The 25,352-nt window shown below is 40.3% G+C and overlaps 1 protein-coding gene across 1 annotated transcript; it reads right to left on the bottom strand.

Moving 5' to 3' along the window:
* Window positions 1-4,700: 4,700 nt before the first annotated feature.
* Med30 (mediator complex subunit 30) lies at window positions 4,701-24,445 on the bottom strand. The gene is made up of 4 exons (XM_034516897.2): window positions 24,173-24,445; window positions 17,758-17,916; window positions 16,064-16,168; window positions 4,701-6,703 (listed from the first exon to the last, which is right to left on the bottom strand). The coding sequence occupies exons 1-4, from the start codon at window positions 24,347-24,349 to the stop codon at window positions 6,608-6,610; spliced, it is 537 nt and encodes a 178-aa protein (XP_034372788.1). The 5' UTR covers window positions 24,350-24,445; the 3' UTR covers window positions 4,701-6,607.
* Between the last annotated feature and the right edge of the window lie 907 nt (window positions 24,446-25,352).

The following is a 25,352-nucleotide window of genomic DNA, read 5'->3' as shown; positions in this document are numbered from 1 at the left end:
TAACAGGCTGAAAACTTCCTCCAGAGACCAGGTACTAATAAAAATGGGGATTCAGGTCCCAAGGATGACACCCTGGCTGACTCTTGAGAGCTCTGCTACCGGAGAGGGTGAGACCTCTGAGGTAAGGGAGCATTGCTTCTGTGACCTGCAAAAGAACATCCCCTACTGTCCTAAATATAGCAAGTGTTATAAATGAGTAAAGAAATACAATGATTTCGCAGGTAAAGGTCTTTGCTGCGACAACTTGACAACCTGACGTAGATTTCTAGATCCCAAAGTAGGAGAGAGCCAACTCCCCAAAGTTGTCCTCTGATCTCTATACACAACTGCATGTACACACATACACACATACACACACACACCCACACACACACCAGAACACAAAATATTATTAATAAATAATAATAATAATAATAATAATAATAATAATAATAAATTTAAACGAAATAGCCCAATATTTGAAAAGGTCCAGGGAGGAAAATAAAACAGAAGCCAGTTTCTGCAGGAAACAGCTTGAATTCTTTGGCCTCACTAGACCACAGAACAACCTTGTATGGTGGGTGAGGCCAAATCTCATGTAGGAAGCCTTCACCATGAGCACCGTGAGAACAAGCTTGGACTACTTAATTCACGATCCGCCACAGAAACTACATTATACTTAAGTTCTTCCTCACCTGGACTATTGTTGGTGTCTTGGCAGGCTCTCTATTCATCTGTCATGCTTTTACTGTCTATTCAAAACACAGAGACATTTAATGGTTTTTTTTTTTTTTTTTAATCCTACCAGCTGTAATTCTCAAACCACCCTTTATGTAGGCAATTATATCAGCTTTCTGTTTCATCGGAGAATTCAATTTAAGATTTTAGTGCCAGTGGTTAAAATACTTACTTCATACATAACTTGAAGTTTGTATGGTTTTAATTCACATTTATGTTTCTGTTCACACTCTGCATTCTTTAATTGATTTATTTGTTAGCTATGCCATCTGCAGATTTTAGCTACTGTGCTTTCACAAATGACTCCCCCCCCCCCCGCATTCTTAAAGCTATTTTGAAAACTATTTCCCCACCTTACAACAATTAAAGCTGTATAGCTTCATCTTCCAGAATTGAACATCACTATAGCACTGTCTTTTTGCATCTTTGTCTGGTTATATCATTACAGTTTTGGGCATATACAGCCATAACTTTTTAACTATGGAGATGTTTTGTAAAATATGAGCGGAAGACCCTGAATTTAACCTTTGCTATAAGCACCATAGAAAATTTAAATTTCAGTAGAATAAAGTCAGTCCATTAAGATTTTGTTTTGTTTTGAGAGAGGTCAAATATCAAATTTATCAAAGCGAAACCCAAGGGCCATTCTGGAATCCATATAGATGAGTGTCTCTCTCTAACCTGACTTCTAGAACTTTGTAATTCTCATCTGGGTACACACATTCCTTGCCCGCTACCTAGAGTCTGTAATGAATGGTGGTTAGAAAGAAAATTAGGAACCCAGGTTAATTACCATGTCAGTGTAGAACAAGCTGTGGCCATGTTCAGCTTGGAACTGGGAACAAAGAGAAATGTCTTTCTTTAGACTCCACTTGACCTGTATAATGTCTTCAAAGTGTCAAGACTTCATAGTAGGGGAGGAGCCTGCAACAGTCAACTCTTTGCTTTTGCCAAAAAAACAAAACAAAACAAAAAAAAAACCGTTGCTTGTAGTATGAAGTCATCTGTTTCTATCAATGGTGGAAGTGTGGATGGCAAGAGTATCGTTAACTAGTTGTGCAGCTGGAGAGGTGGCTCAGCAGCTAAGAGCATGATCCCCAGAACCCCAAGGTAGCTAACTCCATTCCCAGGAGATCCTATGCCCTCTTCTGGCCTCTGCAGGACACCGGGCACAGACATCCATGGGACACAGGTACACATAAAACTAATAAAAGCCAAAAGTAAAACCTCCAACTCCAAAACATTTGTATGCAGAAGTGAGTTTCAGATTTCTGTTCTCTCATAGATCTTTGCTCCAAACACCACCCAGTGCCTCCTCAAGATTCTTTCCATGTCTATAAACCTAAACTCAGCAATGACTCTTTCTATAGCATCACATGGAGATCACCAGAGGCACTGTAAAGCCCACTGAAGTTTGGATCCCACCCAGAATTCTGATTTAATTGGTCTGAGATGTGGCTTTGGTATAGAGAATTTTAACATTTCCCCAGTGGGTTCTCATGTGTAGTTGAGGTGGAGTAGCGCTGTTCGAATATTAAATACTCAAAGCCATAACTCTGAATATGGTTTCATTTATTTTATGCCACCACTCCTATTTTTGAAGCTTATCCTACGAAAAGACTTGCAACATTTTTCAGCACACTGCTTAGAATGTTTTTCAGTCCCAGTAGCAGATCACCTGGAAAACTTGTTAAAGATGCAGATTTTTTTTTTTTAGAAGTTCATTTTAGTTTCTGATTCAGTGCATTTGTAATAAATCCAGAATACACATATGAAAAGGTATAGCCCAGTGACTCATGTGTGCTTGTATACTGCTTCAGAAACACATCTAAGGAGAACAAGAAAAACAGGTTCAAGTAGGTTTAAGGGCAAACTACTCTATAATTTTGTGTTCCAATCATAAAATATTAGTACACTTTAGACTATAAAAACCAAAACAAAAACAACAACAACAAACCCCCCCCCCCCAAAAAAAAAAACCCAAGCAAACACAGGTTTATTCTATTTTTTGATAGTTTCCTAGTAATGATTTGAATACATAATACATCTTGGAGAAAGTGAGACTTTGTGGGAAAAGAAAGCAGTGAATCTAGGCAATGCCAATCTGAATAAAAATATAATTAACAAAATACTCAATAAACCGAACAAAGCTAATGCTTTAGTTTTTAAAAGTGACAAAAAAATTTGGCACTTTTGTCTTTAAAACAATTTTCATCAAGAACATTTTCAATTTGTCTGAAAAAAAAAATAACCCTTGACACTTTCTGTTTCAGAGGATTAGAGAAAAATTTAAAGCATCCAATATGTTAAAACAATTTCAGGATGCTTAGGGTAACTTAACACTTTCAGCCTTTAGGATAAGCACACATTTTAGTTTAAGGCTAAAAATCCCCTCTGTCTAGCATATGCCGCAGTGGGAATTTAGGGAAAGAAAATGAATCACTCAAGCTGGAACTACATCAAAATGTCAAATTAACACATTTCGGCTTGTAACAGTGCCATGGGATGTAATGTCTGAATGATCAAGGCCGGGGGTTGCCAAGTGATTTACAGATAATGTCCTTACTAGTAGGCTGCAACTTTCAGTTTTTCTTAACTCTATCCTATCTGCCTGTGCTTTAACCCACCTGACAAGTTTGAATGGCAATAAACCGAAACAGCTGCAAAGAAAACAGCTGCAGCACAAAATGTCAGTCCACAAGTCTACAAAAAAAAAAAAAAAAAAAAAAAAAAAAAAAAAAAAAAAGCTGAGACGCTTCCCCATGGTGGTGAAGAATGCATTTGGCATTCTGTTAATGTTTTGGGGGGTTTGGAAGGTTAAATAACTTCCATTGTGTCTGAGAGGGTATTAGAATGAATGCAGAATATCTCCACTTGGTGTTAGCAGTTTCTTTTTCTGCAAAATATCTGTTGGGTCTTCTGTTCTTCTGCAATCCTTGTTCCCTAAAGAGTGTGTTTTTCTATGATATCTAAACCCAAGTCCCAGCTACAGATGGATTTATAATATGGGTTAGTTCAATTGGAGTTCCCATATACATATGCGATTCACGTGTTGATTTTATTACCCAAGCGTTTGGAGTCTACCGTGAGGATGTTCAACTTAGGAGTGAATAAGCGCCTCAACTTTTATCGTTGGATTACAGAGAAGACCATATCCAGATCAGAGAGGAGCATCTTTCCCTTTTGGAGGATCCCTGTCCTTACTGAAAGAGAATGGAGCAGACCTAAGTAGGAATCTCAGAAATCTTGGAGGCATCTGCTCTGGGCTGTACCACTGCTGTGTTAGCTATTGCAGCTTTTGTGTTCATGTTGTTATTTTTGTTCCATGGGCTCTTCTCTCACACCCTTTGCCACTGTAGAAACTAGTCAATCTGTTTTGTAGGCTTAACCGGTTTTAAACTGAGTCTCTAAACTTCTCAAGCAAAAGTCTAATGAGCATATAACATCAACCAATCTCACTCCTCAGTTCACAGGTGAGAGAACAGCTATCCTGCCCAGGGACACATATTACAGTAAAGACACTTTTCTTTGCACTTTAACCTATTGGTGTGTTCTCTCCAGAAAAGGGGTAACTGGACAGCTGGTGAGATCTGCATTTATAATAGCCACCAGTCACACACAGGCACTTGAGAGTGAGTAGCCCCAGTTTTGAGAGGGAGAATGCGCAGCTGCCCAAAACTTGGGGCTATAGCTCTACAGCAGTGTAACCACACTCATTTTTGCTCTATTAGAGATATTCTCTCTACATTCGAGGCCCAAAGCCTTTCTGAGAAGGGTTTTGTGGCACTGTGGATGATCAAAGGGGCTGAGTGAGACATTCATAATACCCAAACCTTAGGTTACAACTTTTTTACTACCATAATGGTTGTCAGGAATAAAACTCTACACTAGCAATTGCCATTATTACCAGTGGTCAATATGGGACATGTATTTCGTGGTTCTTGGCATCTTATTCAAGAATGAAATAAAAATCTGACGCAGACTGGAAAGGATCACGGAAAGTTTATTCAAAGGTTAGTAACTGAATTCACCAGAATACACCGTGAGTGAAGACACTCAAGGGCCCCGAGTATTCGGCTGTTTAGGCCTTTTTATTCTAAGCCAGATCTGTCTGCTTCTACCTTCTTGGTATAACTGAAGAGTCTAAGTAAGATGGCCATTAAAGGGATGAGAAATGTCCTCCATTATTCAGAGAGTAGTGTGCAGCTTAATGTAAGTAGGGCTCCTATGTTGTTAACAGGTTGCTATGTGAATTGTTTAGAGGGAATATGGACAAGTGTGACTTCAGACAGCCAAGTGTTTTGCTTGAAGAGAGGTATGTGTTTAGTCCAAGTCAGGTGGAGCTCTGGTTAATACTATTCTCTATGCATGCATGCCTCATTATCAACAGTTGTGTAATAGTGCACTAAAGTCACAATGGGAAATGCCACACAGTCTATGCTATGTATGAACACCTACAGAAATCCTGCGTATCTTAACAAACTGTACTATCCACAGATCCTGTGGAGTACAGCTATGCTAGGCCTCTGTACTACATTCTTCTCTGTCACAGGTCCACACAGTTACGTTTGAGCTGTTGCAGCTATGCAGAGCTTTCCCTATGGTTCTCACCACCAGCAGGCTTGCTCAGAACTGTATCAGCAAAGGTAAACTTACGTCTTCTTGGACTCTGCCACCTGCTACCGCTGGCAATCTGCATAGCTCAGCATGAAACGCACGGTTTTGAGCAGGTCATATCTGCACAGGCTAGAACATTCAGAAGGTGCAGAGGCATAGATGATGAAAGGTCAGCACACTCTGAACTCTGACCTGGACCAACCCTGTTCCCTTTCCCAGAGGAAGCTGGTCAGTTTCTTATGTAACCTTTTGGAGAAACTTAATTCACAAGCAAGAGCCAAACAGCAGGATTTTCAGTCAAGTCAGGCCAGGTAGGCATTTGTGACTCAGGCTGGAAAGCGTACCACAGACAGATCTGTAGACTGAAAAAGTACTGTCCTAAAAAGCAATTGTTAACCTGTGTGTTGAGCCCCCTTTGGGGGTTGAATGACCCTTTCACAGGGGTCCCTTAAGGCTATTTGCATATTAGATAACGGCATTACAATTTGCAACAGTAGCAAAATTATAGTTATGAAGTAGCAACAAAAATAATTTTAGAGTTGGGGGTCGCCACAATCTGAGGAACTGCATTAAGAGGTCACACATTAGGAAGGTTGAGAACCACTGTCCTAAAGAATAGTCTAGATTAGAATTCTTAAAAATGCACTGTTTCTAAACATACTCAGGATCCGGATGCCTTTGATAGTCAAGGCGCCTGCTCTTGGGCCCAAGGCAGGGTGCAGCTAAGCATGTATCTGCAACCAATTTGTACCTTCAAGTTGTCCTTCTCATTTCAATTCAGAAAAACATTTTAAGAACATGATAAAAATAATTTTAAAATAACAAACTGTTTTCTTATTTTAACTGGCTTGAAAATAAAATTGAATTTAAAAAAATGAGCCAATATATTTTTTATTTTAAATAATTTTCTTTCAGAGAAAAATTTTGTTTGGTATTTTTAATGTATTAAAATATTTATACTTTACTTGCCTTTGAAAAGGGTAACTGAAACAAGCAAGCTGGTTATATTTAAATTTTTATTTGTATTTTTTAAATTTCTTCAATTTATGAAGATTAACCAAAACTCGAACCCTATCAAAGGTATTACAATAATCTCTCATAAAATCCACAGTATTAAAAAAAAAGCTAGTAAATACTTTAAAGTGAAAACAGAAACTTTAGAGCTAGCTGTTAAAATAAAGACATAAATAATCTTTTTCAAAGGAAGAAATATTCAAGAGGGTGGAAAAACCAATCATATCACATGAGTAGAGCAGGAGATTTAAATATCAGTTTAGTTCCTCATTGCCAACATGGCATTTATGTCCCAGATGAGATTCCGTAATTGATCCATAATCTGCTTCAGCTGTTGATTCTTCTGTTTGAGTTTCTGTGAAAACAAAAGGATTTACCAACAATGTGATGTGAAATATATAGACCATGACGTTAGAAGACAAAAGTGTAGCAAGTTAGGACCCTAATGATCCAGACAGAAGCTACCCCAAATGTTCTGTAAAACAAAAGGTCTCCGTCTTAGTTACTTCTGAATTGCTGTGATAAGACACCATGACTAAGGCAACTTATAGGAGTTTACATGAGGCTAACAGCTCCAGGAAGTTAGAATCCATGCTGTCATGGTGGGGAGCATGGCAGCAGGGAGGCAGACATGCTGCTGTAACTATAGCTGACTGCTCACTTCTTGAACAGCCACTACCAGGCAGAGAGATAGGGGGAGGGGGAAGAGGGACAGGGGAGGGAGGGAGGGTAGATTCAGGGATGAAAGGAAGGGGGGAGGGAAGAGAGACAGAGAGACACTGGAAGTGCCATGAGTCTTTTGAAACCTCAAGGCCCATCCTTAGTGTCACGACTCTTCCAACAAGGCCAACTGCCCACACAGTTTTACCAACTAGGGTCCAAGTACTGACATTCATGAGTCTATGGGAACCATTCTCATTCAAAGTGTCAGTTTCTACCCTGTTCTGATCCCAGTCTCTGACAGATACTCTGCTTTCTAACTCAAATCCACAGAGGCCTCTGCCACCTGCTCCCACTCCTTTATAAAATATGTGACATGTGGGGTAAGTGGACCGTGCCACCAGGCAAAAGAACTGGTAAGGTTGAAGCAGGTTCAAAACCCCGAGGAATCTCAGAATTGAGAACAGAAAGGTAAGCATGGAACCAGCACTCTGCCAAGCTCTAGCTGTCTTGGAACATGTAACCAGGACACCCACTGAGAGAGGACCAGTCACATAGAATAAAAACCTGGAGTTCTCCAGGCTGATGTATGTCGATAGGCCCTGAGTGTTTAGCCAACGAGCTTCCCTTCCTCGGCATTCCTTTCTGAAAGATGTATTTAATCCCTGGGTCACCCTGAATAAGACGTATGCACTCACATCCGCCATCAAACAGTCTGTATCTCTTTCATCAAGGATTGCTGTAGGAGAAGGCCATCCTTCTAAAGAGCTGTGCCTGCATCTCCCAGAGAAGGCCTTCTCTCAGACCCTCAGTACTCTCGACACTCAGAACCAGACCAGATTCTGCCCCATCCTGGGTTCTGCCATCCCCTTCCTGGCTGGCATGTAGGGGAAAGGCAGACCTGTGGCCTCCATTCTCAACTCCTGAGGTCCCCAGTGGGAACGTGGTCTGGGTACACAGGAGACTGAGAACCACAGCATCCATCCCAGATCTCGCAGCTTCTCCTATCAGACTGTGCTCTGCCTCCCATGTGACTTGCTTGCACCCCAGTAGCGAGGCAGACATGCAGCCTGACGGTGACACATCAGTTTTAATAAACCTAGTATTTAGATGCTGCAAGGGCGTGGAACATAGTGGCTAACTCTATACTGTCTATCTAGACACTATGGGTGTCAGAAGCTCGGCTCTTTATCAATTATAAATGGAGGACACTGGCCAAATTGTTTCACCTCCCACCCAAAGGATGCAGGTCATCACTGAGTCTACTCACAAGAGTTCATGGCAGAACTGAATGGTTTTGTTTGCCTAAAATATTACAGTTGCCTGACACCAAAGTAAATATTTGACACATGTTCATGATAGGCACAGAATGTAAGCTAATAACATAAGAAACATAATGTATGATAAAAACACAATGGCTAATGCAAACTTAAGTCTTCCAGAAATGTAGCAAGATTTCCCATCTTAAGATTTCCTATCTCTAGAGAGCAGAGGAAAATGGCCTAGTGACAAGGAAGGCTCCCTATGCTAAGATGTATGCACACTTCCCACATGCTCCTGCCTCTCTGTTACTGGGCACTACTAGTGTACAGTTCACAGGTATCCTAGAAATCCTTTCTTCAAGTTCTATGTGATAAATATCAGCTTAGGTAACACGTGATGCAAAGAGAGATGCTGGTTAGCGTCCTCACCAATTATTATAATAATTATTCAGTAACACTTGGGAAACGTTAAATTAAAAGATACAATATCTTAATTAGATTATTTTTAAAGTACTCTATTTAATTGCCTCTATTTAATTTCAGGTAAACTATTACATGTATACTAGGAAGAGGACTAAAGACTTGTTACTTCATTAAAAAGTAAGAGGAGATTAAGGGAACTGCTTTTATTACTTGGATCTAGATTCTCAAGTCACAAACAGGAAGAAGATCACTAAAGGGAACATGAAACACTTTCACTAGAAAACAGAAGCAATTACAGACACTTTAATGATAGTAGTAATACTGATTAAATTTGTGTTCGAAATACGTTAGTACAAGACTCAGTGAAACATCCGGCTATACAGCCTCCTGTCTTGACTCTGAGGACTTCAAAGGATCTCTGGGAGGGAGGATTGATATATCGAGTCTCTTGGACCAGGTTTTCTGATGACCCATCTCACTGAGACTATGAAGTAGTCAGTTAGGAGAGTGACGTGTATACTATCTAATAAAATCAACCACATTCTCACTGAGACTATGCAGCAGTCAGTTAGGAGAGTGACATGTATACTATCTGATAAAATCAACCACATTCTGGGACAGAGGAAAATGTATTCCTACCACGAAGACCAAGACAGGGACACACCACCTGGATGGACACCGAGCATGTGTTAGGCTGGTAGGCTTGCAATCTCTTGACGTCTTTAGCTTTGTAACCTGTAATGTGATCCCACACTAAACTGTTCCCTCGGTTTCCTCACATATGAATGGAGTAGAGACTTAAGGTTCTGCCAGCCACATATAAAGTGATAGTCAGCCTCACAGACTTGGGACTGAAAAGTACTGAGTTGGAGTTAGTAACCTAACACATGGCTACACAATGCTTCCAAGGTGGCTGCTCTTTATAGTCCTTCAAGAGTGTGGAACAGCACTGAATCATCACTTGTAGCTGTGAAACACTTTGGCTACCATGGTTTCCTTCTTAATTCCAACTTTTCAGGAGCTATCAAAGGGAAGAGCAATTGAGAACGAATACAGGATGAACAGGAATATGAATTGATATTTTAATTTTGAAAATGGACCATAGTAGCTCACATCTGCATTCCAGACATCTGAGATGCTGAAGCAGGGGGAGTGCTGCAAGTCTGAGACCAGCTTCAGTTACACACTGAGTTCAACACAACCAGCGTTACGTTATGGGACCCTTCCTCAAAATAATAATGTGATGATAATTGATGATGATGATGATGATAATAATAATAATAATAATAATTTGAACTAATAAGTCATAACATTATCTTGAATGTGATCCCTTTGAGAAGTTCAGGACCTCAGTATCAAGTATGAGGAAGACACAGGCAGACTATATCTAGTAAGGCTGGTAGAGAATAAGGCCATTCAAAAGGCAGAGCCAGCCTCTGACAGAAAAGGTCAGCAAACAAAAGTATCTGCCTGGGATCTCCAAAAGCAGGTGGTGAGCAGAGTGAAAGAACTTGGCTGGGCTGATGGATAATGAAGACCGTTCAGTCTTGAAGGGCAAAACATACAATGCCAATGAAATGCAGGGCTGCCTGCACGTGTGAGGCTCAAAGTGGGCAGGAGCATGGACCTGAGTTTCAGAAACATCCAAGAACCGTCTAAGTCTGACAATCAAGACCAGACTTCACATTGCAATAAAGACTAAGGAGCAACTATAGGAAACAGTCATGTTCCTGGGTAGTTAAAAACAGAATTTATAACAACCAGTATCCAGAGATTTGTAGAGAGCTCCCTCGATGGCACCATCACTGGGTAAACGAGAACCCTCCCACTAAGACGATTTCAATAATACTCATTTGTAAATGCGCTTTGATACGCTGGTCACAGTAACTCCTAAAAACAAGGTGTACCAAAGAATGAAAGGGATTTCCCAGCTAACACTAGAATCTGGGCAATACTTTCTTTTTTTTATTAATTGAAATACAAAGTATTTGGATAGTTTTACTAAAAAAATGACCAAGCTGTAATTAAGTAAGTAGCACACAAGTAAAATATCCGGAGTCAAAACATGCCGTGAGACTGTCACCAGTGAAACTGACAGTTAGCTTATTAGTGGTTAAATTGTAAATACATTTTCATGACATGATATAAGATTTAATATATACAGCCTTGCCACTGATTGATTTTAACAGAGGCTGACAGCTGCTATTTTCAAAATCCATCAGCTGTGCATAATTTTTTCCATTAACAGGTGAGCATGTAAGCAGTGTAAATTCTTACAAAGTATGTTTATGCTAAGTCATACCATGTAATTTAATATTCATATAAAGGCTGTGACACTTGATAAAAACTGCTTTAATTTCCAAGTGCTTGGACTCGATTACATGTCAATCTTTTGATACTACCCAGTACCGCTTTCAATTTCATTTCCCATCAACAGAGCACTTTTAAGCAAAATGAAAATTCTGATGTTCCCAAAAGAGATAGTCTCAAATAAGAATTCCTCCTTTGCTTTGGAAACGGGACTTAAGGATCTTAAAAACAAGATGCAAACAGTGAAATATTAAAATAAAACTGTAATAAATAAGTAATAAAATGAAACCTAACTATTAGAAGGCCGTATAAACTAGGCCATCTCCCTTACTGATGATTTCCATCAAATGCTGAGGACCCAAGTGCATGGCTCAAGGTTTCCTAGCAGGATGATGGGACTGGTAGCAGATGCCATAGCAACCAGACTCACCAAAGTCAGCCTGCTGCTCTGCAGCCTCTGCTATGTAACACAGCAGTAACACAACATGTGAAGATAAGCAGCCAGAGTAAACCACATGTTTAAGACTACTTTTCTGTTTATATAGAATAAAGACCATGCGGTATAATGATGTTCTGGATATATTTTTAAGATGTTGTTACTGATTATACAGAGCTATGAAGTATTATTTAAGTTAAATGCCAATGTATTAAAATATGGCACAATATTCTTTCTTTAAATATTCCCCTAACCATGCCAGGGGCACGGAAAGCCCTGCTACTTCCTTTAGTGTCTTACTTTCCCATCTACGTATCTGCCATGCACAGGAGGGCACACCAAACACTGGATTACTGCATGGCAGGCCTTTCACAGTCTGCAGCACTTGGCATACAGTAAGTGTACAGATACTTGAATATTATAAGAAGTTAAAAATATACTCAAGAGAAAACTTTTAAAAAACCCCAGAAACAGAACTAAAACTCCTTGGCACTCATTTCCAAGCCTGTCTTTCTGTTTTGCTGCTGCCATTCTTTATGCTGCCTTTCTGCATTAAATCCAGACATGGCTGTTATTTTAGAGTACTCATTTTCATGTTCTAACAGGTAATAAATAGTTTGCATATTCTAGTGTTACAAGCTGCTACAGTTCAGGTAAGTACCTGCCAGAACCTTGTGTGTTGAAGACGTGGTCCAAGGACCTGAATTTGATTCCTGGCCCACACGGTGGAGAGAACCCATTCCTCCAAACTGTCCTCTGACCTGGACATCTTTCCAATCTACTTGCTTTTTAGCAATGAATTTTATTCTCATCTTTCTGGTTTGAAATATAAAGCGAATCAAGCCTTAGTCCCCTTTTGGTTTTGCCTCTGGTCAGCTCATTCTCTAGTGCTGAAAAAATAGGTCAGGGGCTGGGGACATCGCATAGCGGGTAAAGCGCCTGCTATGTGAGTATGAAGAGCTGCACTTGGGTCCCAAGCACCCACATAAGTCAGGAGTGTCCATGTACATCTCTAAACCTAGTATGGAGGTGCAGGCCCCGTGGGCTTGGTGAACAACTGTTCCAGCCAAAATGCCAAGCTGTGGGTTAAGGTGGAAGTCATGCATGGTAGCACACGCCTTTAGTCCCAGTATTTGGGAAGCAGAGGCAGGCAGACCTCTGAGTTCAAGTCCAGAATAGTCTACAGAGAGAGTTCCAGGACAGTCAGGACTACATTGAAGAAATGCTGTCTTGAAAAACCAACCAACCAACCAACCAACCAACCAACCAACCAACCAACCATAAATTAAAGTGGCCAGTGATAGGGTAAGATACCCACAATCTCTGTCTATATATGCACATATACACATGAACACAAAAGGAAAAAAAAATGCAGGACAAAGAACTTCTAAAAAATACAGAGAAGCTGGAGGTCACTAGGTGGGTGCTGTCTCCAGCCTGTCAAGAGAAGGTACACACTTCCTTCCCAACCCCACATTCCTTTTTAAAAATTAACTTCCATAAAATACAGCTTGAGCTTAAATAGAGAATTTAAGGTATCTAAATTGTTCCCTCTTTGTAAGAACCTGCAATTCAATAATGTAACTATAGTACACAGAATCTGAGGTAAGTCACCAGAAGGCAGACATGGAGACAGGCTTTTACTGCAAAATAGACAAACTTTTGGGAATCTGTGTATCTACCTATTTGCTGAACTGTAAAAAATATTTGTCACTAGAAAATACTGAGGTAAAAGGATGCATGGTTATTTTTTCTTCTTTCTCACAGCAATAAAACAGTTATAAACCCACATAGAGAAACATGATCAGAACAAAGTTTGGAGCTTGCTTGTCCCTCCCTGCCTCCCTCCATTCCTCCCTGCTTTCCTTCTTTCTGTGCTTGGTAGGCATGTGCCCTATCTCTCACCTACATACATCTCTAGCCTGACAATTCTTGATGCATGAACATAGTTTCAAGATCTAAAGTTCATTTCTCAGGCCCTTCCTTCCTCATTCCAACCAATTTCGTGCTATGAGTTTTTTGTCATGATGGTGACTAATTACTTCTACTTTTGTTGGAAGCAGTCTGTTTACTCATTGCTCGTTCATCTTTAATAAGAGGTTGTGAGGTTCTGTGAGCTAATACTAGTGACCTTCCTATGAGAATGCTAGGGTGTAACCACCAGCTTCTGACTGGATGGAGGCCGCTCTGTGAGACAGAGCCCATACCAAGATTGTTAACGAAGCCAGGAATCTGAGACTAACAGGTCATGGGCCAGGAGAAAACCTACTATTATTATTCTGCTTAATGAACACAGCGATAAAACTCTTAATAATATATTGCTATAGCCACAGATAGTACATCTTCAACCCTCATCCTGGAAGCTTCCTCTTAGAGTGGATGGTAATGAATACAGAGCCTCACAGCTGGACAATGTGGAGAGTGAGACTTTGGATGACTCTGTCCTAAAATGAATGTCTTTATCACACTCTTCTCAGTCTCAGAGTGAGATCTAAGTGAGACAGTGGCAGACACATTGTAAGAGCAGTGTTACTGCACTGTAAGGAAGCAGCTTTCCCAGACACAACAGGGCGGATGCACATACCATCTCACAGAGATTAGGAAAGCACCGACAAGACGTATAAATGCTCTCACAAAGGATGGGAAGTGGGCACAAAGTCTCAGCTCTGGCCAAGAATCTTTTGCAAACAGCAGCTTCTAGGAGAGGGAAATTAATTTTCTCCAATGGGTGGACACTTGCGTGTATCATCACCTACAGGGCAAGTCCCGTGCTCATGACGAGTTGGCAAGAGAAATCGGTGGCTTTTTCCTTTTGTTTTTAAGAAAGAGAAAGAACCTGAAGTAGAGAGGGTTGGAGAGCAGCTCTGGGAAGATTTGGGGGCAAAGGAAAAGAAAATGGTAACAATACACTACATGAAATTCTCAAAAATGCATTTTTAAGTTACAATATTTAAACCTATCTCCTGTTTTTCTTTCTCCAAGATTTTTGAGACATTTTTTTCTTATTATTTTTCCAATTTTTTAACATAATTCTTAATGCTGAAATTTATTTTCATATACAGTAGTGTGAAAGTTATTTAATTCTCCTAATTTTCTATTCCTAAAGATTAATTTTCCACATAATCTCTTTCCTGTCAGCTTAGATTCTCATATTCATCAGAAAAGCTGTTTTTCTGGGTATTATTTTACTAATCTGTTTATTCCTGAGCCAGCATTACATGCTTATTTATACCTTTATAAAATGTTTCACATTACTTTTAATTTTTGAAGTAAAAATTCCTGCATTATTAATCTTATTTATCAGATGCTGAAGTATATTTTTGTATGTTTTCAGAAGAAAGTCTCATTTTGGTTTTACTTGGTTTTCACCTAGTATGGTACTAAAAGCCTCCATTTTATTTTATTTTATTTTATTTTTTTGTTCACGCTTTTAAGTTAAATCTTACTAGGATTTGGATTATTTGGCACAAAATTATAAAGTAATTAAGATTGGTATTTTATAATATTTATTGCTCCTCCAAGAGCTTTATAAGTTCTCTTTAATCATTTAAAAATTACTTTAGGTATTTTTGACAAGCCCAGTCACTGTTACAGTCCCTATACACTCAGGTCTTGTTGCACCTGTGAACAGAACTTGGAGCAGAGTTACAATGGCTTGCAGTGTTGTACCTGCACGGTTTCAGTCTGGTACTCATCCCTTCTTTTACAGAACTTTTTATACTTGCCACTTGTTTATCAGGCAAGTTTTTCTTAACAAGCTTGTAAAGAACTCCCATTTTTGAGGACTTGTTTTTTTGAAATGATTATAACTTCTACAATAGTATTAAACACACTGCTAGATTTCATTATATATTTTAAACAGGAATATTTTTATACTCTACTTATATAAAAACTATGGCTACTTATGAAAAATAAAAAGGCAGAAAGAAACTGTGTTCTTGTTTGAAGCACTAAGTCAGAGTAGTGTACTGGAGTATTTCAAATGCCTTTAGCCGCCTGGGAAGAAACCCTTTCCAAGGTAAGTGACAGCCTATATTATGTACATGAACTGAGTTTCCTGTGTATGGCTCAGAAGGCTCTTTTTTGCAATGGTGGATTGTTAACACGCTGGTACATTCTATCAAGCAGAACGCAGGGTGCTAGTTTATTAGATAGCCTTTGGTGGGCAAGGACACATCTCCATCACAGAATGAACCCCCAGCTCTCTCGAATGTTCTGTGTAATAAATGTTTCTCAGTGAGATGCTTCTGGGGTGGAGGTAGGATAATGCTGTTGTAACACCTGTAATTTAGTCACAGGCTAAGGCAGTCCTGTTTCTGCTGGAAGTTTTGCATTATTTGCTGTCACACAGAAGGGCAGAGTTCAGCTCGGGGCAGTGAATGGGCTGTGAATGAGTGCCCCATAGGCTCTGGGAGAGCTTTGCTGAGTGAAATCCATGACCTTTCCCGATTTCACACGACAGTCCTGCTAACGTCGCACTTCTTGCCTTGCTCTAAATGGGGTGACTCTGCCACAAAAACACAACCACCCAATTCAAAAATTCAAACTGAGTTTTACAGTTATACTAGGCAACTAATTTTTATCAAGAACTCTGAAACATAAAGTATACAGACTAATAACTTGCCTTATTTACTTCCGCAATTTCTCGTCTTTCCTCAGTAGCAAAACGAGGTGGCCCAGCCCGGTCGTCATTCTTTGAGCCATCTTCATCCACATATGGAATCAGTTGCTAGAAGCGACAGGGAGAAGTATGAAGTGGGAGCCAAGTATCTGAATTAAACTACTACAGAGACTGCATCTGCTTAGAACTCATTGTTTCACATCTTTTTAATGCTTTAAAAATAGATTCTTTCCAGGCAAAAGCCTGAAACCACAGCTTTAAAAGCATATCATTTCAGTGTATTTTGTGAACCAGATTTCAGCTTTAAGCATATATACAAACAATTGAAGAAAGAGGCCAGAGGTCATGTATTTGAGAAGAAGCAAGGTGGGGGTGGGGGTAGGGGTGGGGGTGGCAGAGTACATGGGAAGGAATGGAGGAAGCAAAGGGGAAGATGATGGAATTATATTTTAACTTCAACAATTAAAATAGGTTAAAAGGATTAACCATCAAAAGACCTTAGCATCCCAATAAAATTTACTATGTTTGAAAACAACAATAATAACGAGACTCATCCTCCCTCAAAAATCTACTGGCTGTCACATATTCACTAACCCTCTATGAATCCAGTCTGCAAATATGCAATTGCTAGATGCTGACTGGAAAATGGAGAGACTAATGTCAAGTAAGACGTAGCTCCTGTTACGTCTCAGTCTACTCAAAGTAAGTCAGGCTTTCCTCTACTCTAGAAGGAAGGACTTCCCGAGGACATGTGTGATGATGCAAATGTCATCAATGTCACTCACAATTTAAGGGGCTGCATAACTTATTTGTTTTAATCTCTTTTAGTAGTAAAAAAAAAAAAAACATATACAATAAAGATTTTATAGACCAATGACACCTCAAACAGAAATATACTTAATTATGTATGGCCTATGATGGAGCCTCCTAGAGGAAACTCCTTGTAAATGTGGCTGACATTAGGAAATTTTCTACCATCATATATTGTCATAAAGAAACAGTCACTGTACGGTCCACCTAGCAAACGGCTATGTATTCTTGACACATATATAACTGACCCAGATGGACAAGCAGCCCCTCGTCTGTCCTCCCCTACTACAGAGCTCTCTGAAGATAGCATCCAGCCTCGCACCAACTCCTCTGCCTGCTATGTAGTCCTCCAACCTCTCCATCTATCTTTCCTCCTTTATCATTTGTACGTGTTCTGGTCTCTTGCAGAAGACATGTTTCAACCCTTCTTCACCTCCCCTCCCAGTCACTGCTTTCTTCTCACTAATAATATGTATTTCCTCCAAGACAGATCTCCAACTGTGGGCCTCGACTCGGCTCATCACTCCCTGTTTTGTCTTTAATCAACTTCTGATTTTTAGCTGTTACCATTTAGATGAAATTCTACTCAAATTCAGCTTGTCTCAGCAATGGTTAAAAAGTTGCCAATAAGAAGTATTTCTTCTAAGAATAATAAAATAAATCACTGTCATTAAAACCACAAAAAAAAATCATAAGCAAACACAAAAAATATCGCAAAAACGAATTTGGAAAACAAATGCTACAAAAATCATTAATGAAATAATATACATCTGTATCTCTTCCGCGAAGGAAAACCCATAATGTTAAAAGTGAGTAACATTGCTAAAGGAGATGTGTTGAGCACACTTCAGCGCTGACGTGCACACTCCTACCGTAGAAACACTCACCTCAACAGGAATGGGATCCATTCCGCCGCAGTTCTCATTGCACTTGTCATAGACCAGTCGTAGCTTCCTGAAGAGAATAGAGAGTTGCCGAAGGTGGTCCTGCAGCTTTCCTAACCGGTCTTGGTAAGTTCCAGTGTGGTAAGTGACACCATTTGGCAGCTTGGCAGGCAAAAGAAAACAAGAAAAATATTGAAGTTTTAACAATAATCCACATCAATTTCTTAGCAACTTAGCTCAATGTTTCACTGCAATAAAAGAGCCTTAGAAAGGTTTTGTAAAACGACCGACTGGTCACAGCTGAAATGCCTCAGTCCATTAATGTCAATAAATATACAATCTTAGTACTGAACTTGCCCAGGAACTATATCTATTTATATATAAATACACACACACACTTATATATATTACATATATGTATCTAAAAGCTTAGAGTTTTGTGTTGCATAAATAGAACAATATGCTCTCATATTTCCAAAAGTATTTTCAAAATATCTTAACTGTGACAATAGAGAGTAAGATGTACAAAGTACAAACTAAAACATAAACCACCAAAGTTCATTGAAAAAAAAAATTAACAGAAGATAGGGATACAAATCAACATATACTAGAATAATATTAATAAATCAGTACAAATAACTACTATAATCATATCTCTTCCAAGTCATCAAACTTTCTTAATTCAAAAATCAGCCAGGCCTTGTCTGGCATATGTCTGTAAGCTCTCTCAGGAGGATCACACGTTCAGGGCCAGCCTGCTACACTTTATGTATAAAGTGAACTCAAGGCCTTCTTGGGGAAATTTGAGGTCGTGTTTCAAAACAAGAAGTGAAAGGCAGGCAGGTAATACAACTCTCGTAAAACATTTGCCACACATACACGAGGTCCTAGGTATAAGTGCCAGGGGCATAACTACTGAAGCTAATTAATTAATGACATAATTTTCCCAAAGAAGTCAGAAGTATTCATTGAAATAATTACAAAGTCACATACAAATGGAATCTGAATGGGCTTGAATGATCTCTTTCGCATTCCCACAGTCCCTTTTGTAAATATTACAGCTTCTCAGTTCAGGAGACAGAGCTTCTGAAATTTGTGAATTACTTCTAGTTTTAGGGATCCTCAGCATTGATATACTTTACAATGCCTCAATGAAGTGTGATAAAATACCAGAGGCTCTTTTGTTGACAGCATTTTAAAATAAGATGGTACTGGAAGGGTTCGTGCTTCTATACAGATGTTAACAGGCACTGACCAGACAGAGGAGCTGTTACAGGACCCTGCTTTCCTGTCTAAATGAGAAGGGGTGTGATGATTACGTTCAGCAGGCTCCGGCATCAGGCATCAGGACTTCTCACTGGGCTTGCCGTTTTTTGCCCATATGCTCTACCTAAAAAAACTGGATCTCCTCTTTGGAACATGTTTAGCACGAGGTTTGGTGCACAGTCTGAATAATTCTAATGAGCATTTCACCCCTAGGTCTATGCTTATGTGTTCACAAGAAGTCTACATCAGGTACAAAAAGATTGATGAGTCTTATTATGAAGAAAAGCAATCTTGTTGAAATGCAACGAATTACGTACCTGAAATCTGCCCACGTAGGAAGTTTGGATATTGGTTTTTCTACAACATCAGCTTACCACTCACCTTGCGTGTGTCAAGCATTGCTCTGGTCGCAAGAGTGGCAGCGACCATGAGTGATGAGGCCTCCACACTCTCCAGAACTTATGGTAATAGCACCTACCATCTCTCCTGCATGCCTTGGTGCAGCTACTCAGCTGAGGAAAGCTCATCAATAACCATCTCCCTCATGAATATGGATGAAACCTCATAAATATATCACATGCCCAGATACTAAGAAAGCATTCAACTAAATTCATCATCTATTCTTATAGTAAAATTCCCCCAGATATGAAAAACATATTTACATTATAATGTCAGCATCATGATTGATGGGCAGATATTGGAGGAATTCTCACTAAGGTCTGGGACAGAAAAGACATCTACTAAGACCAGTGTTACGGCTGACGCACTCTGTTGCAGAGGAGCTGACCAGGGCAACCACAGAAGAAAGGCTGAAGCCCTAACAATGAAGTAACAGAGTGATCACTGTTTACAAATGACATTGTAAAAAGCCACACTAATGAAAGAATCTCATAAGAAGGTAAGTATAAAATTAAGAAAGTTTTAATATCCTTGCTTTCAAAAGAAAATGGAAAAGCAAGGACCTATTACAACAACAATAAAAAAACCTAGAATAAACTTAGAAAAGACAAAAAAATAAAAATTTAAAATACAAAACAAGAAAAGGACATTCCATGTTTTTGGTCACTATGACAGCGTCAGGTTTTCTAGGCTGAAGAACCAATAACATCACTAACAGGTTTTTCTTGTTTTTCTAGATCTAAGATGTATGTGGACAAGTAAACAAAGAACACTTATTCTGAAATGGAATAAACCTTTGATATGAAGGTTTGCTTCATATCAATCCTGAACAAGTCAGAGACATCCCACGCCCATTTTTAGGAGACTTACATACATCCCAAGCTTAACAACCACAACATGTATGCAGAGGTCCTAGCAAAGACCCATGGCTGCTGCTTCCTTCTCTGTGAGCCCCTGTGAGCCCGCTCACGCTCACTTAAGTTGGCTACTGCTAAAACCTCCCACCAGCTGCAGGTGCTCCTCTGTGTGAGACACTATCATTTGTTCCAGCATAAAAGTGAGAACTTTAAAGCAGCATTAAGACTCCGGATCCTTGCAGTGGAATAATGCAGAGGTACAGAAGGAAGGAAGGAAGGAAGGAGGGAAGGAGGGAAGGAGGGAAGGAGGGAAGGAGGGAAGGAGGGAAGGAGGGAAGGAGGGAAGGAGGGAGGGAGGGAGGGAGGGAGGGAGGGAAGGAGGGAGGGAGGGAGGGAGGGAAGGAGGGAAGGAGGGAAAGAGAGAAAGAGAGAAAGAGAGAGAGAAAGAGAGAAAGAGAGAAAGAAAAGAAAGAAAGAGAATAAAAGAAAGAGTGTACTTTCTATACTCATAGGAATAAATTCCAAAGTCTGTCAAATGAAAAAGACAAAGTACAAAGGAGTGTGCACAATATACTGTTATCTGTGCAAAAAGGAGGGATGAGACAAAATATAGCCAGATTTGATTAAATATGCAAAGGGAATTTGAAGGAGAACTACGAACAACAGCAAGAATCATTAACAACCATTGCCTACAGGGAGGGATTAGGTCCTAGCGGACAGGGAATAGGGAGGGAAATGTTCATTGCAGTTTGTTGTTATTTCTAAATTATGAATATATTATGTAGTCAAAACATGAAATAAACGATTAAAAGGATAACCAACAGAGTCAAAGCAATGCCATTTCCACAGGGAATCTTAATCTGGTATTCAGGGATATCTGGGGAGATACTTCTTAACACTTTGAACACTTTTCTTTCAAAATGTTTGCTAATTTTTTTTTCCTAAGAAAAGTCTACAGTGTCCGGAATCTTGAGCACCTAAAGGACAGCTAATACACAAAGAATCACTTTTCACAAAGAAATGCTGAGAAGTAAGTGTACCAGTGTGTAACTATGCATTTTCATGGACTAATGATTTGAAATCTGGGTATTTTCAATAGCATGGGTAGGGTACTCCCTCCTGCTGGGAGCAGGGTAAGATCTCCACTTGCCCAGAGGATGCCAGAAACTGTGGCATGATATCCCTGTTTATAGGGTTTGCTCCTGTGAATACATACAAGATTAATAAAAAATGAAGCAGAACAATGTTAACAGTGTGCTGTAATGAAAGTTCTGTACAAGCAAAAGCTAAGAGTAAGCTGCATTCTTCCTTAAAATATCCACTTACATATCCATATGAACCATGCATAATGGAAATTGGATAAGCAGCCCATGGTTAAATGAACGCTCATGTTGTTCACAGTTAAGATCATCTGTTTGTATCATCACTTCTGACTTTTTGGAACTCAAAGGCCACTCTGTCGTTGCCTTTTAGGACCACTGTAACATCCCCCAGAGTTGGAGATGAGTTTGGACACAAACTGAAAGGTAGACAGGTAACTTGCAGCCCTTATAAGCCAGTTAGAAAAACACATCTACCTGGAGCCTGGTTATGGGCCAGGGCTTTCAGAAAGTCTCTTTCTTGCAGGTGATGGAGTTGAATTCTATCTCTGCTACAAATAGAGATGGCTCAACAACAACCAACAATGTGTAACAAGTTATTAGAGTTATCTGTGATGGTGGGTGGTCCATTTATGCTGTCTTTGATCCTCAGTTTCCTTAACTGCAAAATAGGAATAAAAATACCTCTTGAAATTGTTCATACAATTATGTACCTGGCCAAGAAGAGTAGTTGGCAGGTGATTAGTGATCTGTGACCATACCTGCTTCTGCACACTCTAATCCAGATGCTGGCTCAGAACAGGCTAAATATAAGAAACGCAGTGCCGGCTGAATTCAGAGACATCATACAATCCATACTCCAGTCATTTTGTTATGAATCTATTCACTTGAAACTCCCAAAGAATTTCAAACTTCTCCTTTGAGTCCACTTATCATGTTACTATCTTTGTAAAACATCTCACAGAGTCACTCACAGAGTACTAAGAGATTCCCACAGAACAGAATCACTTTTATAAAAACCAGAGATGAAAACCTCAACGATCTTTTCTTAAAGCAAACAAACAAAAGCCATAAAATACTCTTTAGGGCACCCACAGAAGTAAAAATTATTAACAGTTAAATGGCATCAATGATACTATGCTGAGTAGCTTTGAGCAGTCAGTTTACCTCTCTGACCGTCGTGAGGGGAACTGCATCTCGTAGTGTTAGGATAAGCAAGCACTAAGAATGACAAACAAACTGTACCGTAACAATCTGAAGCCAAAAGATGAACTTAGACCCCAACTGATTGCCATAGATCATCCCTTCAGAATTTAGCCAGGTTATAAAAAGATTCAAAGAGCAAAACATCCGCAGGAGACTTCCACTGCTTTCTCAATTTTAAGTTTGATACCAGAAGCAAGAACTGTGAACAAATCACAAGTGGGATGCCCTCAAAATTATAAACCCTCTGCTCCTCAGAGGAAGTTTTGAAGAAAAGGAAGTGCCGGCAAAGTAAAGATACAACAGTAACAAATGATGATAAAGAGTGAAACAGGAACCCTCAGAGACTGCTTTCTGATGGAGATTCAAATAGATCACACATTAAAACACACACACACACACACAAACACACACACACACACACACACACACGATTCAGTAATTCCACTCTGAAATCAACTGAAACACATTCCCGTACAAAACCCCATTAAAAAATTTTTTTTTGGTCATGATTTGTAAGGGCAGCACTATTTATAAGAGGTCCCACAGATGAACAAAGGAAAAGGCCGCCACGTACTCACTCAACAAAGTAGTAAGAGAAAAAAAATAACATACGTATATGCTGAAAGAACCTAGCCCAACAGAGATCACAGGCTGTGTGATGCTTATCACATACAACTAGAAAACACAAACTAATAGTAGCTCCGTGGGGATGCAGGCAAACGTGTCACAGGGGTGTAAGGAAAACTTCTTGGAAAATGTCTGTTTTCACTATTGTGACTATGACGAGGTCACAAGTATATTCCTACATATGTCAAAAATTTACATTAGCACAGCTTAATGGGGGTAAACTATTGTCTGAATTCTTCAGCTTCTGGGCATCTCCTCCAGAAGGAACTTCGCTCTAAAAAAAATTAAAGTAATTTTAAAACGCACGTATGATGTGATCCATTTGAACTTTGAAAAACAGGATGTTTATAAAACTTGGTCCAATCTAGAAAAAGTGACTTCAATGCCACAAACTAAGCCCGAGATCTTTAGGGATGGGCACCTACGGACTGGGGCTGGTGGCAACAGGGATTGCACTTGATGACTCCCTGGGGTAGAGGGACAGATACATGCTTGTAACACTTCTGGGGGTAATGAGCATAGCCGGTACAGGGCTGGGTTGTGGGAGAGACGCATGGTGGGGTACAGTTCTGGGGAAAATAGGGGTGACCATGTCTGGAATGGCTCATGTCAGGAGGCAGACTCATGCTGGGGACATTGGGTATAATGGGGTGTCCACCTGAAGTATCCCTGAGCAGGGGACAGATGCATGCTGCGGACTTTGGGTGTAAGGGGGTGTGTCCATGCCTGAGGGTTTTCCAGGGCGTGAGACAGACACGTGCTGGCAACCAAGGGTGTAAAGCAGGATGGCTAGCCTGAGGTCTTCCAGGTCTGGGGTAAGGAGGAGGTGGGACCTCCACACAAGCGGTCTCTCAGGGCAAAAGCAGACACATGCTGAGGTCCTGGGGTGTAGAGGCGACACGGCCACCCTGAGGTCGCCCGCGGAGGCCGGCTTTCACCAGCTCTGTCACCCCAGGCGCCCACCTGCATGTTCCTGAGCAGCTGGAAGATCTCCATGGTGCGGTACACGATGTCCTGCACGGTCTCCTGCCCGATGCGGCACAGCGTGGCCGTGTTGACCTCGCGCGCGGCCTGCTGCGCCTGCGGGCCGCCGAAGGGCCCGGACGCCATGCCCGTGGGCGCCAGCGGAGGGGTGGACATGGCAAACCCAGCGTCTCCGGTCCGCCGCGAGCCCACCCTGCCGATTTCAAACAAGCGGCGCCACTTCCGCCCGCCGTGACGTAAGCGCTGTACCGGAAGACCCAGGGGCCTGGCGCCACGCGGAGCCTGACGCGATTGGGCTACGCGCTTCGGAAAGGCAAGACGGACAGGAAAGGAACCAATCAGAAGTAGAGTTCTGTTCAGAGGGCGGTACCAGTGATAGATTGGGTGGGCTTTCCCAAGTCTGTCTGTGTGTAGTCTGCCCTAAATTGTGTGTGTCTAGGTGGTTCTCCGCTTGTGTTGTGTTCTTGCAGATCACTCTTTCTCATAACAAACCCACGAGGCATGTCTAATTACTGTCTTTTTACAGATAGGATGCAGGCTCAGAGGGCTTGAATTAACCTGTTCAAAGGCAGAAAACATGATTTCTGTTCTTGTATGCTTCAGGGTAACAAGTAACCCACTGCCTGGATTGCTTTTGTTCCCTGCTTGAGTATTTTCGAAGTTCCTCTAAGTAACACACCTGTAGACATGCACTACTTTCTGACTGTGAAACTACAGTAATAATCCCTCCTAAGGAGGACCCCAATGTAAGTCCGAAATTGCAGAGTATCCAACTCCAGATACTTCTCTGCATTTCCTATACGTGCCTACAAAAATATTAATATGTAAATTAGATACTAGACACCGTAAGACATTAATGGTCGTGTAAGTATAGCAATATATTACAGTTATTTCAAACTTGGCAATTATTTCTAGAAATTTTAACCATATGGTTTTGAACCATAGTTGACTTATGCTACATAAAGTCAATGTAAAATGTCAAACATCAAGTAAAGGAAGGTTGCTGTACTGTCTAACAATGTGGTTCTGTTTACTTTCTGATTTCCCCTTACTCTATGAACATGCTAAAATGCAATTTCACTAAAAACAAATTTGCTTTATTTTATTAACTTCCTAATGCTCTTAGGATTTAATGATCGGCACATTGAAATGGCTCAAA

This window comes from Arvicanthis niloticus, chromosome 13 (assembly GCF_011762505.2).
Source record: "Arvicanthis niloticus isolate mArvNil1 chromosome 13, mArvNil1.pat.X, whole genome shotgun sequence".
NCBI classification, from domain to species: domain Eukaryota; kingdom Metazoa; phylum Chordata; class Mammalia; order Rodentia; family Muridae; genus Arvicanthis; species Arvicanthis niloticus.
Note: the sequence above shows the minus strand (reverse complement) of the source record. Positions and strands in the feature narration are given on the sequence as shown.

Bases quoted from the DNA above. Each gene is read 5' to 3' on its own strand.
- Med30 (XM_034516897.2), bottom strand. From the start codon at position 24,349: ATGTCCACCCCTCCGCTGGCGCCCACGGGCATGGCGTCCGGGCCCTTC. The intron at 16,169-17,757 runs GTGAGTGTTTCT...TGTCGCTTCTAG, and splicing joins TGGATCCCATTCCTGTTGAG to CAACTGATTCCATATGTGGA. The intron at 6,704-16,063 runs GCAAGTTATTAG...TTGTTTTCACAG, and splicing joins AAATTGCGGAAGTAAATAAG to AAACTCAAACAGAAGAATCA.